The 17,901-nt window shown below is 44.3% G+C and overlaps 1 protein-coding gene across 1 annotated transcript; it reads left to right on the forward strand.

Annotated features, from left to right (window-relative positions):
* The first annotated feature begins 14,306 nt into the window (after positions 1 to 14,306).
* LOC141027586 (uncharacterized) lies at positions 14,307 to 15,566 on the forward strand. Its single transcript, XM_073504670.1, has one exon. The coding sequence runs from the start codon at positions 14,307 to 14,309 to the stop codon at positions 15,564 to 15,566; it is 1,260 nt and encodes a 419-aa protein (XP_073360771.1).
* The last annotated feature ends 2,335 nt before the right edge of the window (positions 15,567 to 17,901 follow it).

The following is a 17,901-nucleotide window of genomic DNA, read 5'->3' on the forward strand; positions in this document are numbered from 1 at the left end:
TAACATTGAAGTGCCCGTGTAACAGATGAGTTCTTGTCCGAAACCCTGATACTCCGAAAGAGATTGTCCAGTTTGTACACGAGGTGCGTCCAGTTTTCGCCGTGACCCTCTCTACTCTCTTGCACATGCTATGCGGGCGAAATGATGATACCATGCCAAGTTCCAACATTTTCAGAGTTCATTTTGTAGTGATTTTCAATTTCACCGTCATTTAGCTCTCTAAACAAATCGGTAAATGACTGAAAAACAACAAATGATGTCAGAACGTGTTGGAAATTGATGACGTTACTTTGAATGATGCATACTGAACGCAAAAATAGGCAGGAGTTCAAATAAGTTTAGAAGACATTGAGTTGCCCGTGTAACAGATGAGTTCTCGTCCGAAACCCTGATACTCCGAAAGAGATTGTCCAGTTTGTACACGAGGTGCGTCCAGTTTTCGCCATGACCCTCTCTACTCTTTTGCACATGCTATGCGGGCGAAATGATGATACGATGCCAAGTTCCAACATTTTCAGAGTTCATTTTGTAGTGATTTTCAATTTCACTGTCATTTAGCTCTCTAAACAAATCGGTAAATGACTGAAAAACAGCAAATGATGTCAGAACGTGTTGGAAATTGATGACGTCGCTTTGAAAGATGCATACTGAACGCAAAAATAGGCTGGAGTTCAAATAAGTTTGAAAAACATTGAAGTGTCCGCGTAACAGATGAGTTCTCGTCCGAAACCCTGATATTCCGAAAGAGATTGTCCAGTTTGTACACGAGGTGCGTCCAGTTTTCGCCGTGACCCTCTCTACTCTTTTGCACATGCTATGCGGGCGAAATGATGATACCATGCCAAGTTCCAACATTTTCAGAGTTCATTTTGTAGTGATTTTCAATTTCACCATCATTTAGCTTTCTAAACGAATCGGTAAATGACTGAAAAACAACAAATGATGTCAGAACGTGTTGGAAATTGATGACGTCGCTTTGAATGATGCATACTGAACGCAAAAATAGGCAGGAGTTCAAATAAGTTTAAAAAACATTGAGTTGCCCGTGTAACAGATGAGTTCTCGTCCGAAACCCTGATACTCCGAAAGAGATTGTCCAGTTTGTACACGAGGTGCGTCCAGTTTTCGCCGTGACCCTCTCTACTCTTTTGCACATGCTATGCGGGCGAAATGATGATACCATGCCAAGTTCCAACATTTTCAGAGTTCATTTTGTAGTGATTTTCAATTTCACCGTCATTTAGCTCCCTAAACAAATCGGTAAATGACTGAAAAACAGCAAATGATGTCAGAACGTGTTGGAAATTGATAACGTCGCTTTGAAAGATGCATACTGAACGCAAAAATAGGCTGGAGTTCAAATAAGTTTAAAAAACATTGAAGTGCCTGTGTAACAGATGAGTTCTCGTCCGAAACCCTGATACTCCGAAAGAGATTGTCCAGTTTGTACACGAGGTGCGTCCAGTTTTCGCCGTGAGCCTCTCTACTCTTTTGCACATGCTATGCGGGCGAAATGATGATACCATGCCAAGTTCCAACATTTTCAGAGTTCATTTTGTAGTGATTTTCAATTTCACCGTCATTTAGCTCTCTAAACAAATCGGTAAATGACTGAAAAACAACAAATGATGTCAGAACGTGTTGCAAATTGATGACGTCGCTTTGAATGATGCATACTGAACGCAAAAATAGGCTGGAGTTCAAATAAGTTTAAAAAACATTGATGTGCCCGTGTAACAGATGAGTTCTCGTCCGAAACCCTGATACTCCGAAAGAGATTGTCCAGTTTGTACACGTGGTGCGTCCAGTTTTCGCCATGACCCTCTCTACTCTTTTGCACATGCTATGCGGGCGAAATGATGATACCATGCCAAGTTCCAACATTTTCAGAGTTCATTTTGTAGTGATTTTCAATTTCACCGTCATTTAGCTCCCTAAACAAATCGGTAAATGACTGAAAAACAGCAAATGATGTCAGAACGTGTTGGAAATTGATGACGTCGCTTTGAAAGATGCATACTGAACGCAAAAATAGGCTGGAGTTCAAATAAGTTTAAAAAACATTGAAGTGCCTGCGTAACAGATGAGTTCTCGTCCGAAACCCTGATATTCCGAAAGAGATTGTCCAGTTTGTACACGAGGTGCGTCCAGTTTTCGCCGTGACCCTCTCTACTCTTTTGCACATGCTATGCGGGCGAAATGATGATACCATGCCAAGTTCCAACATTTTCAGAGTTCATTTTGTAGTGATTTTCAATTTCACCGTCATTTAGCTCTCTAAACGAATCGGTAAATGACTGAAAAACAACAAATGATGTCAGAACGTGTTGCAAATTGATGACGTCGCTTTGAATGATGCATACTGAACGCAAAAATAGGCTGGAGTTCAAATAAGTTTGAAAAACATTGATGTGCCCGTGTAACAGATGAGTTCTCGTCCAAAACCCTGATACTCCGAAAGAGATTGTCCAGTTTGTACACGAGGTGCGTCCAGTTTTCGCCGTGACCCTCTCTACTCTTTTGCACATGCTATGCGGGCGAAATGATGATACCATGCCAAGTTCCAACATTTTCAGAGTTCATTTTGTAGTGATTTTCAATTTCACTGTCATTTAGCTCTCTAAACAAATCGGTAAATGACTAAAAAACAGCAAATGTTGTCAGAACGTGTTGGAAATTGATGACGTCGCTTTGAATGATGCATACTGAACGCAAAAATAGGCTGGAGTTCAAATAATTTTAAAAAACATTGAAGTGCCCGTGTAACAGATGAGTTCTCGTCCGAAACCCTGATACTCCGAAAGAGATTGTCCAGTTTGTACACAAGGTGTGTCCAGTTTTCGCCGTGACCCTCTCTACTCTTTTGCACATGCTATGCGGGCGAAATGATGGTACCAGGCCAAGTTCCAACATTTTCAGAGTTAATTTTGTAGTGATTTTCAATTTCACCGTCATTTAGCTCCCTAAACAAATCGGTAAATGACTGAAAAACAGCAAATGATGTCAGAACGTGTTGGAAATTGATAATGTCGCTTTGAAAGTTGCATACTGAACGCAAAAATAGGCTGGAGTTCAAATAAGTTTAAAAAACATTGAAGTGCCCGTGTAACAGATGAGTTCTCGTCCGAAACCCTGATACTCCGAAAGAGATTGTCCAGTTTGGAAATTGATGACGTCGTCTTTGGTCCCGGTTGGTGGCACCAACCGGGACTAAAGGGGGGGGGGGGCATTGGTACCGGTTGGTGCCACCAACCGCGACCAAAGCCACCCTTTAGTCCCGGTTGGTGCCACCAACCGGGACCAAAGGCCTTGCACAGCGCGGTGCGGTGGGAAGTTTAGTCCCACCTCGCTAGCTGAGAGAGCTCAGCACCTGTTTATAAGCTGCGTTGCAGCTCACGTGCTGAACTCCTCTCTAATATGCAGGCATTAGTTGCCTACTGTTGTCACTGCCTTGTTGGGCCTATTGGGCCTGCATCCTGGCCCATGTACAGATGGGTTTCTAGTCGTATGCAGGCCGTGTGGCCCATTAGGCGGCATTTTTTTATTTTTTCCAGTATTTTTTTTGTTTTTTGAATTATTTATATATTTTGATTGATTTTTTCCTGCTATTTAATATTACTGCGTTTTATCATTATATTCAAAAACAAATTTTGTTATTTTAGTTTCTATAAAAAAAACTTTATGAAAATTCTTTTTGCTACTAAAGTTTCTAACAAAACATTCTTTATGATAATTCTTTCTGCTTTTCATGTTTTGATCAGAAAATACTTTGATAATTTTAGTTGCATAAATTTTATATAATTTTAGTTTAATAAATACTAGAGGTTTATAAAAGCTTTTTAGTTGATTCCTTTTGCTATTAGAGTTTATAAAAGCATTTCAAATGAACTCTGAAAAGGTTGAAAGTTGGCATGGTATAATCATTTCATCCACATAGCATGTGCAAAAAGTTGAGAGGGTTACGGCAAAAACTGGATGCACTTCATGTACAAAACGGACAATCTCTTTCGAAGTATCAGGATTCATACGGAAACTTGTCTGTTACAACAGGCATTTCAAATGAACTACAAGAATGCCGGAAGTTGGCATTGTATCATCATAATAGTTGTGCAGAAAAAGTCTTCACTTTTTCTTTGCTTCTGTCCTTTCCTTATTGCGGCGTAACCATGGATAATCTTCATCATTTATCAGGATGCTCGGGTCAGCCTTGACTTTGAAGGGAGGAATTTCATGAAACTTTTCATAATCTTCGGACATGTCTGTCTTGCCCTCCACTCCCACGATGTCCCTTTTTCCTGAAAGAACTATGTGGCGCTTTGGCTCATCGTATGATGCATTCTCTTCCTTATTTTTCCTTTTTCTCGGTTTGGTAGACATGTCCTTCACATAAATAACATGTGCCACATCATTGGCTAGGACGAACGGTTCGTCAGTGTACCCAAGATTGTTCAGATCCACTCTTGTCATTCCGTACTGTGGGTCTACCTGTACCCCGCCTCCTTACAGATTGACTCATTTGCACTTAAACAAAGGGACCTTAAAATCTACTCCGTAGTCAAGTTCCCATATGTCCACTATGTAACCATAATTTGTGTCCTTTCCCCTCTCGGTTGCTGCATCAAAGCGGACACCGCTGTTTTGGTTGGTGCTCTTTTGATCTTGGTCGATCGTGTAAAATGTATTCCCATTTATCTCGTATCCTTTGTAAATCATTACAGTCGAAGATGGTCCCCTGGACAACGAGTACAGCTCATCACAAACAGTGTTGTCACCTCTAAGACGTGTTTCCAACCAACTGCTGAAAGTCCTGATGTGTTCACATGTAATCCAGTTGTCGCACTGCTCCGGGTGTTTGGAGCACAGACTATTCTTGTGTTCATCGACATACGGGTCACCAAGGTAGAGTTCTGTAGAACTGTGTAGTGTGCTTGAGACCAAGAATATCCGTCCCTGCATATTATTGGGTCCCCTCCAAGCGTGCCTTTCCAGTTAGTCCCCCCTCATACCGCGATTTAGGGAGACCTATCTTCTTAAGGCCAGGAATGAAGTCAACACAAAACCCAATGACATCCTCTGTTTGATGGCCCATGGAGATGCTTCCTTCTGGCCTAGCGCGGTCACGGACATATTTCTTTAGGACTCCCATGAACCTCTCAAAGGCGTACATATTGTGTAGAAATACGGGGCCCAGAATGACAATCTCGTCAACTAGATGAACTAGGACGTGCGTCATGATATTGAAGAAGGATGGTGGGAACACCAGCTCGAAACTGACAAGACATTGCAGCACATCACTCCTTAGCGTTGGTATGATTTCTGGATCGATCACCTTCTGAGAGATTGCATTGAGGAATGCACATAGCTTCACAATGGCTAATCGGACGTTTTCCGATAGAAGCCCCCTCAATGCAACCAGAAGCAGTTGCGTCATAATCACGTGGAAGTCATGAGACTTTAGGTTGATGAACTTTTTCTATGGCATATTTATTATTCCCTTTATATTGGACGAGAAGCCAGTCGGGACCTTCATACTAAGCAGGCATTCAAAGAAGATTTCCTTCTCTTCTTTGGTAAGAGCGTAGCTGGCAGGACCTTCATACTGCTTTGGAGGCATGCCGTCTTTTTCGTGCAAACGTTGCAGGTCCTCCCGTGCCTCAGCTGTATCTTTTGTCTTCCCATACACGCCCAAGAAGTCTAGCAGGTTCACGCAAAGGTTCTTCGTCACGTGCATCACGTCGATCGAAGAGCGGACCTCTAGGTCTTTCCAGTAGGGTAGGTCCCAAAATATAGATTTCTTCTTCCACATGGGTGCGTGTCCCTCAGCGTCACTCGTAACAGCTAGTCCGTCGGGACCCTTTCCAAAGATTACGTGTAAATCATTGACCATAGCAAGTACGTGATCACCGGTACGCATGGAGGGCTTCTTCCGGTGATCTGCCTCGCCTTTGAAATGCTTGACTTTCTTTCGACATTGATGGTTGGTCGGAAGAAATCGACGATGGCCCAGGTACACATTCTTCCTGCATTTGTCCAGGTATATACTATCGGTGTCATGTAAACAGTGCATGCATGCGTGGTATCCCTTGTTTGTCTGTCCTGAAAGGTTACTGAGAGCGGGCCAATCATTGATGGTTACAAACAGCAACGCGTGCAGGTTAAATTCCTCCTGTCTGTGCTCATCCAACGCACGTACACCGTTTCCATTCCACCGCTGCAAAAGTTCTTCAACTAATGGCCTTAGGTACGCATCAATGTCGTTTCCGGGTTGCTCTGGGCCTTGGATGGGAATTGGCATCATAATGAACTTCCGCTTCATGCACATCCAAGGAGGAAGGTTATACATACATAGAGTCACGGGCCAGGTGCTGTGATTGCTGCTCTGCTCCCCGAAAGGATTAATGCCATCCGCGCTTAAAGAAAACCATACGTTCCTTGGGTCACCTGCAAACTCATCCCAGTACTTTCTCTCGATTTTTCTCCACTGTGACCCGTCAGCGGGTGCTCTCAACTTCCCGTCTTTCTTACGGTCCTCACTGTGCCATCGCATCAACTTGGCATGCTCTTTGTTTCTGAACAATCGTTTCAACCGTGGTATTATAGGAGCATACCACATCACCTTCGCAGGAACCCTCTTCCTGTGGGGCTCGCCGTCAACATTACCAGGGTCATCTCGTCTGATCTTATACCGCAATGCACCGCATACCGGCATGCGTTCAATTGCTTGTATGCACCGCGGTAGAGGATGCAGTCATTAGGGCATGCATGTATCTTCTGCACCTCCAATCCTAGAGGGCATACGACCTTCTTTGCTGCGTACGTACTGTCGGGCAATTCGTTATCCTTTAGAAGCTTCTTCTTCAATATTTTCAGTAGCTTCTCAAATCCTTTGTCAGGCACAGCATTCTCTGCCTTCCACTGCAGCAATTTCAGTACGGTACCGAGCTTTGTGTTGCCATCTTCGCAATTGGGGTACAACCCTTTTTTGTGATCCTCTAACATGCGATCGAACTTCAGCTTCTCCTTTTGACTTTTGCATTGCATCCTTGCATCGACAATGACCCGGCGGAGATCATCATCATCGGGCACATCGTCTGCTTTCTCTTGATCTTCAGCAGCTTCGCCCGTTGCACCATCATCGTGCACATCGTCTGGTTCCTCTTGATCTTCAGCAGCATCACCGTATTCAGGGGGCACTTAGTTGTCATTGTACTCTTCTTCTTCGCCGTCTTCCATCATAACCCCTATTTCTCCGTGCCTCGTCCAAACATTATAGTGTGGCATGAAACCCTTGTAAAGCAGGTGGGTGTGAAGGACTTTCCGGTCAGAGTAAGACTTCGTATTCCCACATTTAGGGCATGGACAACACATAAAACCATTCTGCTTGTTTGCCTCAGCCACTTCGAGAAAATCATGCACGCCTTTAATGTACTCGGAGGTGTGTCTGTCACCGTACATCCATTGCCGGTTCATCTGCGTGCATTATATATAATTATGTGTGTCAAAAGTAAGAAAATTAGACAAGTATCTATGTAAAGTAAGAATTTTTTCTTTCAGAAAGAAGATAAGACCAAGAGGCTCACCACGGTGGTGCCGGCGACGAGATCGGCGCGGGCGATCGACGGCGGTGAAGACGGGGACGGGGCGTGACGGACCGCTAATATGAACCTAGACAAATCTTGGGAAAAATGGAGCTCGGAGGTCGAGCTTCGAGAGGAGAAAGCTTAACTAGCGTGGCTCGGGCATTTCATCGAACACCTCATGTGCATGGGAGGTGAGCTAGAGCACCCAAGGCCCCCCCCCCCCGCCGGCCAGCAAAAAACAGAGCACTATGGAGTGCTCTGCTGCGGCGATGGGGTATATATAGGCAACTCATTTGTCCCGGTTCATGGTATAAACCGGGACTAAAGCCCAGCTTTCTGTCCCGGTTCGAGCCAAGAACCGATACCAATGGTTGTGGGCCAGGAGCGAGGACCATTGGTCCCGGTTTGTGCCTAGAACCGGGACAAATGGGCCGAAATGAACCGAGACCAATGCCCACGAGGCCCCGGCCGGCCCCCTGGGCTCACGAACCGGGACAAATTCCCCCATGGGTCCTGGTTCGTGAGTGAACCGGGACTAATGGGCTGGCTAGGCCCGAACGAAAGCCCTGTTTTCTACTAGTGTTAACAACCCCTTTATCGCGTTGGGTGCAAGTTGTTGATTGTTTGTGTAAGTATTTGGTGACTTGTGCGTTGTCTCCTACTGGATTGATACCTTTGTTCTCAAACTGAGGGAAATACTTACGCTACTTTGCTGCATCACCCTTTCCTCTTCAAGGGAAAAACCAACGCAAGCTCAAGAGGTAGCACATGTCAGGTTCATTTAAAAAAATCAGATCTATTATAAAGATTCACAGGAAATATAAAGCACCCCAAACATATTAAAAATTACATCGAGGTCCATGGACAACTGAACGACCATTGCCGACGCAAAGAGCCACCAACGCGCCGCTGTTGCCACTCCCATACCTGAAGCGGCTTGACCTTGTCGATGATAGCTGGGAAGTCTTCGTCCATGTGCCCCTAAGGACCAGCTTTGGGGAGCCTCGGTTGTCTCCATTGAATCCTTGAATCGATCTGAAGAACCTCACACTAAATCTCACTATTGCTTACGCACGACGAGAAACCCTAACCTCACCGCTACGAGCAGCTCGCAAGACTCTACTATGGAGCTCCATCTAATCCATCCCAACGAACGAACTTGAGGAGGATCGGAGCCTGGAAGACTGACTCGAAGAAGAAGCGCCGCCCTTGCGAGAACCAAAACTCTACCTATCTAAGCCGAGGCACCAGGAATACCCTCCTCGCCACCGACCATCGAAGTTGCAGGCAGAGGGCAGGTGAATCCACGGGCTCGCCGACGAAGATAGAAGGGAAGAAGGCTTTCCCTAGTCGCAATGTCAGGTTCGGTTTGTTATAGTATACTGGCTGAATCGGCTGTAGTTGCCTTCAACTCTGAGGTTCAGATTTTTATGCTTTGGCAACCAACTGAAGTAAATTGTCTGTAGTTGCATCGAGATGGATGGTTTAGATCTACGAATTTCAAGAGCACCTTGGTTGACAACTGTGGTTTGGTCTTGGTTTGTAATTGTTACACCCAAAATTTCATTTTCTGAAACTGTGGTAAACACTGTTCAGGTTATGGCCAAGCTGAGGCCAACATTATTATCCCATAGGTAGAGGTCGCGGTAGAAATAGAATGTCCACTACTTAGACTCATTACAGAAGTAGAATGCTCTTCAGCAGAAATGGTTCACATAACAGCTGCGCTTAAGAGCATTTCTAATAGAAGATGAAAATTTGGAGATGTAAAAATTTACTTCTTAAAAAAACCGAGACTAATTCGAGCTAGACTAGCCTGTTGGTATTTTTTTATAGAAGAAAACTCCGTGAGCACCAAGCGCTTCAGCCGATACTCGAACACTGGTGGGCTGGCTGCGGACTCGCGCGCCTTGCCAACTAAGCTACGCCCCGTTCTAAAAAAAAGAGGTGGGGGGGGACTCCAACAAATGATGCAAAACGGAGATGTAAAAGAGTAACTTGAATAGAAGATGAAAACTAGAGATGCAAAACTGGCCACCAGCCGCGTGACTGCTGTAGTTCTTGTGCAGTTGTTGTATAGCCGCACAAATTGAAATAGAACAACCGATAGTCAACTTAAAAATTGCACATGTGCATGATATAAAATTATTACATAGTTCATCGGATCCACAAGATCAAATGCAACACACATAAAACATAGTTTTGCACAATACAAAAAACAATAAATGAAACTAGGCGCCTCTTTCGCCATGATATTTCCAATACTCCTTCAACAAATCCTTCTGAAGTTGATCGTGCGCATCAGGGTCTCTAATTTCATTGTACACCTTCATGAAGCGTTTCGCTCCTCTCTTCTCATCGGCATAGCGCGTATGCCCATCAAATGATAGAAGGTGTAATCTAAACCCTATCCATGATCATTATCAATGATCATGTTATGCATGATCACACAAGCAGTCATGATATACCAAAGAGTTTTTTATCCCAGAATCTAGATGGTCCTCGCACAATAGCAAATTGGGATTGAAAAATCCCAAAAGCCCTCTCAACATCTTTCCTAGCCGCCGCTTGTGCATTGTGAAAGATGGGTTTTTTCTTACCTTGGGGTTTTGCAATTGGCTTGAAAAAAGTACTCCACCTCGGGTAGATGCCATCCACAAGATAGTACTCGTAGTTATATGCGCGACAATTTGCTTCGAAGTTCATTGGTGGTGCTTCTTCATTTGCTAACTTGGAAAAAAGTGGTGATCGGCTGAGCACATTGATGTCATTGCAAGATCCAAGCATCCCAAAATATGAATGCCAAAAGCATGTTTCTTGATCGGCAACGGCCTCAAGAATGATAGTGGCATCCTTCCCACGACCCTAGAAGTGCCCATGTGATGCTCTTGGGAAAATTTTCCACTTTCAATGCATGCAATCGATGGACCCTAGCATACCTGGAAACCCACGAGCTTTGTTCATCTCCAACAGCCTCTAAGTGTCCTGAGCATTGGGAGCTCAAGAGTACTCTGCACCGAACACTTCTACCATAGTCTTTGCAAATTGTTTGACATAGAAAATAGAAGTGCTCTCTGCCATCGCCAAGTTGTCATCAATGTAGTCTGCCGGAACACCGTAGGCCATCATGCGCAATGCGCGTAGTGACCTTCTGTTTGGTGCTATGTTCAAGCAACCATGCACAATTCCTCCTCTGCTTGAAGGATTGGTCATGCTGCTTCATGGAATTGCAAATGTGAATGAACAAGTCTTTGGACATTCTGAACCGTTGTCAGAAGTACCTCTCCAGAAAAACAGGTGGTGAATCGAAATAGTTGCGCATCAACTGCTTGTGCGCATCAACTCATTATCTCCGAATAAACGCACGGCCATACACGGAACCACCGTGCTTCTGCTTTCCCCCTTGTGCATTGCGTCTAGCATAGCAATGTCCTCTTCTTCGTTCAAATCAAATTCCTCATCCGACGAGGAATCGTCCACGAAAGAGAAGTCACATGAGCTCATCTAGAATGCGGAAAATCACCATCGATTTAACTCTCCAACCCCAACAAAAAAAGTCAAGTTTCATCTTTTTTTACCTTCGGGAATTTTGTAACACATTGCTTGTGGGGTGGACGAAATCGGCCGGCTGCGGATTGGGTAGTCGTTCGATGGCGGTGGGTGCGGGTGGCAGCGACTGCTTGGCAGAGGAGATGGTCGCAGGTCGGTAGAGAAGAAGGCGGGAGCTCGACGCAGTCGGCGGCTGGCTTTGCACAACCGGAAGAAGCCTAGCCCATCGTAGACCTCGCTGGGGAAGGCATTTAGGCCAGCCGCAGCCGCCGAAGATGCTTCGATTTGGCGGCGGCCGAAAGTGAGTCGGCGGCTGCGGGCGGCGGGCCGGTCAGGCAGGCGGCGGGGGATGATGGAGCAAAGTCGCGGCGGGCCCGGCAGCTACCGGGCGGGCGGCGACGTTGGCGATTTGGTGCTGATTCGGCCGGCGGCAGAGTTGGGCGGGCGGCGGCTGGTCGCGCGGAAGTGAAATGAATGACAGTTGGTCAGTTGGCGGGCGGTTGCGGTTTTACATCTCCATATGGTGGAAATGCAAATTTGCACCGCGATGTGTTGTAGCTTACATCTCTGGGAGGTGGAGATGTATTTTTTTTTCATCTACACCATCTATTGAAGAGGTGTTTTGGGGCCTTGGAGATGCAAAAGATAGTTATTTTTGCATATACATCTTCTATTAAAGATGCTCTGACAAGATCATTTTATCTTCAGTTTAATTGCACTTGTTTCCCTCCTTCCTGCAAAGAAAGGTTGAAACTGAGTCTTTGTCCTCACAAGAAATCACGAGCGGGATAAGCAAGTAGTGCTCGTTAATGTGAAAATCAGATATTTTTTTTAATTGAGTCGTCATAAAACAAGACTGTTGTGCAACTGTTTCACCGTCCTCCAAAGCAGCCTGTATTGATCACTAAGCTTGTCAAAAATATTTCATCAGACGAATCACTCTGCATTACGTACTATAGGATAGACCACAAAATCCCGTGTCTGGCGCGGTTGACGAATCCTATTCCGCCAAACTGCTATCGTATATATTATTGTGATATTTTTCGTCATTTGGCGCAAAATAGTGTGTTAAGACGCATCCCCTAAATCTAATGGGCTAGCCCGATAGACTGCACTGGGTTATACCATGTTTTCAAAGGTTCCCTCCGGTTTTTCTCGTGGGGTTTTCTCTGCTTCTTATTCTATTTTTTTCTTGTTTTAACTGGGTTTTGTTTGGTTTTATTTTTTTTCTTTTTCTTGTCGCTTTCATTTTATATAAAAAATCATTAACATCTTTTTGAACTGTGTTTTTTTAATCATGATTTTTAAGATTCGTGAACTTTTTTTAAATTTGAACTGTGTAGGTGGGTTTGCCTGAACCTTCTACTCCCTATGTTTCTAAATATAAGACCTTTCAGTATATATACATATTTTAGATTGTAGATTCACTCATTTTGCTTCATATGTAATCCGCATTGGAATCTCTAGAAAACCTTATATTTAGCTAAGCTTCCCTCCAGTTTTTCCGACGAGTATTTGGCTTTTTTTGTTTTTGTTTTCTATTTTTTATGATTCATTTTTATTTTTTAATAATTAATATTTACTTTTTATAATTTCAATATAGTTTACAAGTCGTAAATTTTTTGTCGAACATTTTCTAAATTCATGACCAATTTAAAAATTCATGAATATTTAATACATCTCTGTACCTTTTTTAAAATCATGATTTTTTTAACCCAAGAACACTTATAGATAAATGTACAATAGTTAGTCAATTAATAATTTTGTTAGCTACCTTACTGTAAGTCGTCCTTATCTGGCTCTGTCCGATCGAGCCCAGAGATGGATGCCACTGCGACTACGAAGGTGCATGAGTGTGCAAGGGTAGATTCATGGAACCTATCTCACTAGGCTCTCACGTTCTTTCCGTCTTCCTCGAGAATCATTAGTTAAGGGTTAACCCCGTAAATTTCACTTGGGGTCATGCCTTCGCGTGACAAGTGTTGCACCATCGTGACTCGCGAGACTTCTCCGCAGCGCTCTGTATTCGACATTTATCGCATGGAGAGGCTACCGCAAGGGGTTTGTGGTTTCCGATTTTTGCTTTTTCTATTTTTGTTTCTTTCTTTTACACTTTAGTTCTTGAACATCTTAGGTTTTGTAATATACATTTTCATCAATTCCCCCCAGCAGTCTTCCATCCTCGCACCGCCGCCTGGTATTGTTTCTTCCGGCGATGCCCCTCGTGTTGGTGCAGGCTCCTTCAGTTGTTGTTTCTACAGCTGCGCTCCGTCGACGATCGCCTTCTCCCTTGCTCTATGGCGAACATACTCTCCGTTGGTTCGTTGACTGTCCTCTCCATTCTTCATGTGTTGATTGGAAGTTACTCCCTCCGTTCCTTTATATAAGGTGTATTTACTTTTTGATAAAATTCCACAATGTAAAGTACATTTCTTCTAATTTGTCGTAATTCCCTTTTAGCCCTTCAAAAAAAAGAAATTATCTCTCCCCTGATTGTACGTATATCTTATAGTAGAGAAAAAAAAGAAAGTATCTCTCTCATTGTGTGTATCTCTTCCTTTGGTAGGCTAAATGATTTACTTTCCAATAATCAACTAATTAACAAAGGGTAATTTTGTCCTATCTTGTCTATAATTATGTGCCTTGGTCACCGTGTCGAAAATAATACAACTTATATAAAGGAATGGAGGGAGTATAAAGTTGTGTCCGAGTATAGCTAGCAGTCAAAAAGGCAAAATCCAACACGACCGGATTGAGCTGAATACAATACACATGGAAGCTGTTAGCAATAATATTGATTAGATACGCATGGAGAAGCATACGTTGCATGGGTGGCATTGCCGTGCGTGCTAGTTGAGTTCAGCTAGTGTGTTAGTAGTCTGCTTTTGTCACGTATTAGGAGTTGTGACCGTGTCCCTTCAAAAAAAAAAAAGAGGAGTTGTGACCGTGTCCGTGCTATGCACTAGGTTAGCTGTGTCCGTCTCGTACTCGTACCTAGTTCAATTGTGCTTAGGCTGAGTACTAGTACGTGTGTACGTGCGTTGTCTATACACACGTGATACGTACTATACAAGATTGTATATAGCCATGACAGAGTGCAACGTGGGATATTGAGAGAAATAATCAAAGTATTCTAACATCATCTCGACCCGTACTTGATCGATCAATCCCATCATCATGGGCCTCTCCCTCGGTAAGGACACTGCTAGTTCGCCATGGCCGGACCTCCCGCCAGAGCTGACCGCCCAAATCCTCGCCCGCTTGCTCAGCCACACGGACCGCCTCAGCTTTGGCGCCGTGTGCTGCGGCTGGCGCCTCGCCGCGCGGCAGCACCGCTCGCTGCTGCCATCATCCATGCCGTGGATAAACATCGGCAGCGGCGCGTACAAGGATCTTGCTGGCAACGGCAAGGCTCGCCGTTTCGCCGTGCCCGAAGGGTACCGTGCATGTCCCACCTTCGGCAGCTGGGTCCTCTACGAGCACGAGCGCTCCTCTCGGTGCTTCCTCGGAGACCCTTTCTCCCCTTCTACGCCGGCCATCGAGGTCCCATGCCGCCACTACTTGAGCCCCATCACTGGTCACGGCAGCGTGAGTATGAGATTCTACGAAGGCGACATTTTCCTGACATGGCCCCTGAAAAAGATGGTCGTGTGCTCCCCTCATCTCGTCGTCGCCACATCCCTCTGCAATGGTCCACTCAAAATTGCATGTTTTCGGCCAAGCAATGAAACGGCGATCCAGCCGGCGACGCTTTTATGGTCAGAAGGAGATTACTCGCACGGTCATCAATGCCATGATTGGGACTTCTTCTACACGGACATAGCCTTCCACCATGGAAAGGTCTTTGCTCTAAGCTTAACAGAGAATCTCTTTGCCTTTGATTTGGCCATCGAAGAGATGTCGCTATCTCAAACTAGGAGTTGCATCGAGCATGCCATCAAGGAAGGGCCAGCTGCAGCGGCAGGTGCCGCGCTAGATTACCACAACCACCACCTGGTCACGTCTTCGGACGAACAAAAACTACTAATGGTGCGGTGGCGAATCCCTTTACGGGAAAATCGGACCAAGTTTCATCATCGAATGATGGATCTGCAGGTGTTCGAGGCGGACTTGCAGAAGGGTCGGTGGTCCGAGGTCAAGGACTTGGGTGGCCAGGCCCTTTTCGTTGGCCAAACAGGATCGAGAGCGCTTGCGGTGGGTGGTTTGTCAGATCAGATGTTCCAAGCAAATCGTGTGTTCCTTCTCGGGGACGACTGGGCACGCTTCCATCCTAACCGCCCCTGGTGCAAGTGTTCTGACTGCCAAAAACTCGGCTATAAAGCTCCTAGCTATTGTGTGTACAACATGGTGAGCGGTGAAGTTAGTGTAGTTTCTTTAGGCACAGGTCATTGTTCGATAGAATCTCCCGATATGTCATGGTTTTTTCCTTCAGGGTGAAAAGACCGTAACTTTTCTATGGAAAAGAAGGGTAATTTTTTATGTAGTGTAATTAGTCTTTTGCGGTAATGAATGCCTTGTAACTAGTCAATCAATAATTCTGTTAGTAAATTTGTACTATGGATCGTCCTTATCTGGCTCAGTCTGGCCCAACCCCGAGATGGATGCCACCGTGACCACAAAGATGGAAGAGTGCGCATGGGTAGACGCCTGGAACTCTACCTCCCCTGCTCATGTGTTCTTCTCGTCTTCACTAGTTCTCTCGTGGAGTGCTAGCTCCTACTTCCTCTGCTCAGGTCCATTGGACCTTCCTTGTATTTTGGGTCAAACTTTGATCATCTATATATATTCCTATAGATTCAATTCAAACAATCAACATAGGAAAAAACTCCTTCAAACATCAGGTTGATTGAATGGTGAATGCTTTTAGAAAATTTAGCACATAAAAAACAACCGTCCTCATATTATTGTTTAGTAAGTTGCAACTAATATGTCTTTATCAGTGGATCTAAGTAAATCAAAACTAGATAGATTTTAGTAAATGTGCCAAAACATAGATAGTAAATAATAGGCCTTTGTAATCGTAACTAAACAAATCACAATTTATCTATGTTCATAACCTCTATCTTGCGAAAGTAGTAATATAGTATCTTAATGCATGATTGGTTCATGACTAAGTTCGCCGCAACTAACCTTAGGAACCCGTGGCTAGCAAAGAAATTGTGTCAAACAAAATTACCACCACAAGTCTGTCCGGGTTTTTCAAAAAACTAACCTTATGACATGTGGACCATATGGCTAGAAAAATGTAGTAAGCCACAACTATAACAATGGACGGAACTGCAACCCAACATGTTGTGGCATGACTAAAGTTAGACATGGCAACCTTAAGTTCTAAACTAGCACAACATGCCCTTAGTAATTAATCATACTGTTCGTGGGCGGTACGAGGGATCGTTCATCTAAGGTGCGAGGGACTCCAAGAACGATCTACACCGATACATTCTTCTTTCGCTGCAACTCAGTGACGGAAACGATCGTGATCCCAACCCATTATACATCTTCCTATTGATCTTGGGTGAAAGTAGACGCCAAATTTGTTGTTTTCTACTACGTTTCCCAACATCCTGCCCGACATCATAGTGCGCCGTCGACTCTGGTCGATTGTAAAGACACGACAAGATTTAGTCCAATAACAACTTTAATCAAGAAGAGAAGCAAGTAAAGTAATGGCAAGTACATTTACATGGGTGCCTATTATACATTGAAAAGTTCACATGATGAAGGTGTGTGGGACGTGGAGAGAATTGATGTAACCATATCAAGACTTGGTATTCACTAGTGAAAACGGGAGGGACTGCTAAACTGAATTATACACTGAACTAAAGCCAAATACACCAATGAAGAAAGAGTGTCTGCTAAACCAAAGCCACAAGTGCTAGCTTAACAAAAATTGGACACAGAACGCAAGACCCTCGGAGGGTCCTGCCACGGTAGCGTGCAATGTGCTCATCATGAGCATCTTCCGTTGCTTGTAATTAACTAGCTTGAGCGCTAGGTGAAGGTGGAGAAAGAAAATCAGGAGGACCCACCCCGAGGAGAGAGAGAGAACATCGGCCAGTTCGGGCGGCGATAGTGCTCACCTCCATTGGGGTAGAAGGTGGTGGAGAAGGCGCTTGCCAGAGCAAGGCAGAGTAGCGGCTCGGTTGAGTGAGTGAGGCGACGCCAGGGCATAGTGTCAAGCCGTGTCGGGGCGGTGCTCAATCGCTACTAGGCCAGGAGGAGAGCTGGAGCTGGAAGCCATCGCATGAAGTTCCAGTGTGTGGCGGGGGCCGAGCAAGCTGATAGAACGGAGAACGGACGTTTGGCTCTCGGCCTCCATGGAGGCCTTTTCTTTTGAAAAAAATCAAAATTCAAACTATTAGGTTTCAAAAAAATCTGAAAAAATTTGTGCAAGTAAACAAGGATGTTATGTGTATGTATGTAAAATTTCAGGATGAAATACATTGAAATGCGACGTGTACAAAAAAGACAAATTCATGGCTTGGAAGGATGAATAGTATCATGTGTTAAAAAGCCCCATATTTGTCTTTTTTGCACAACCCTCATTTCAATGTATTTGGCCCTGAAAATTTACACACATATGCGTTATGCCTCCATGTATATCTATATATTTTTTCAGGTTTTTTTGAAACATAGAAAATACGAAATTTGACAAATTTTGAATTTTTCAAATCCGGCCTCCAAAGGCAATATCCGGATAGAAAGCTATGTGAATCATTTTTAAGAAACTACATGAAAATATTATCGTATTTTTTACCAAAGTATACTACTC

This window comes from Aegilops tauschii, chromosome 7 (assembly GCF_002575655.3).
Source record: "Aegilops tauschii subsp. strangulata cultivar AL8/78 chromosome 7, Aet v6.0, whole genome shotgun sequence".
NCBI classification, from domain to species: Eukaryota; Viridiplantae; Streptophyta; class Magnoliopsida; order Poales; family Poaceae; genus Aegilops; species Aegilops tauschii.

Coding starts and splice junctions, on each gene's coding strand:
- LOC141027586 (XM_073504670.1), top strand. CDS start 14,307: ATGGGCCTCTCCCTCGGTAAGGACACTGCTAGTTCGCCATGGCCGGAC.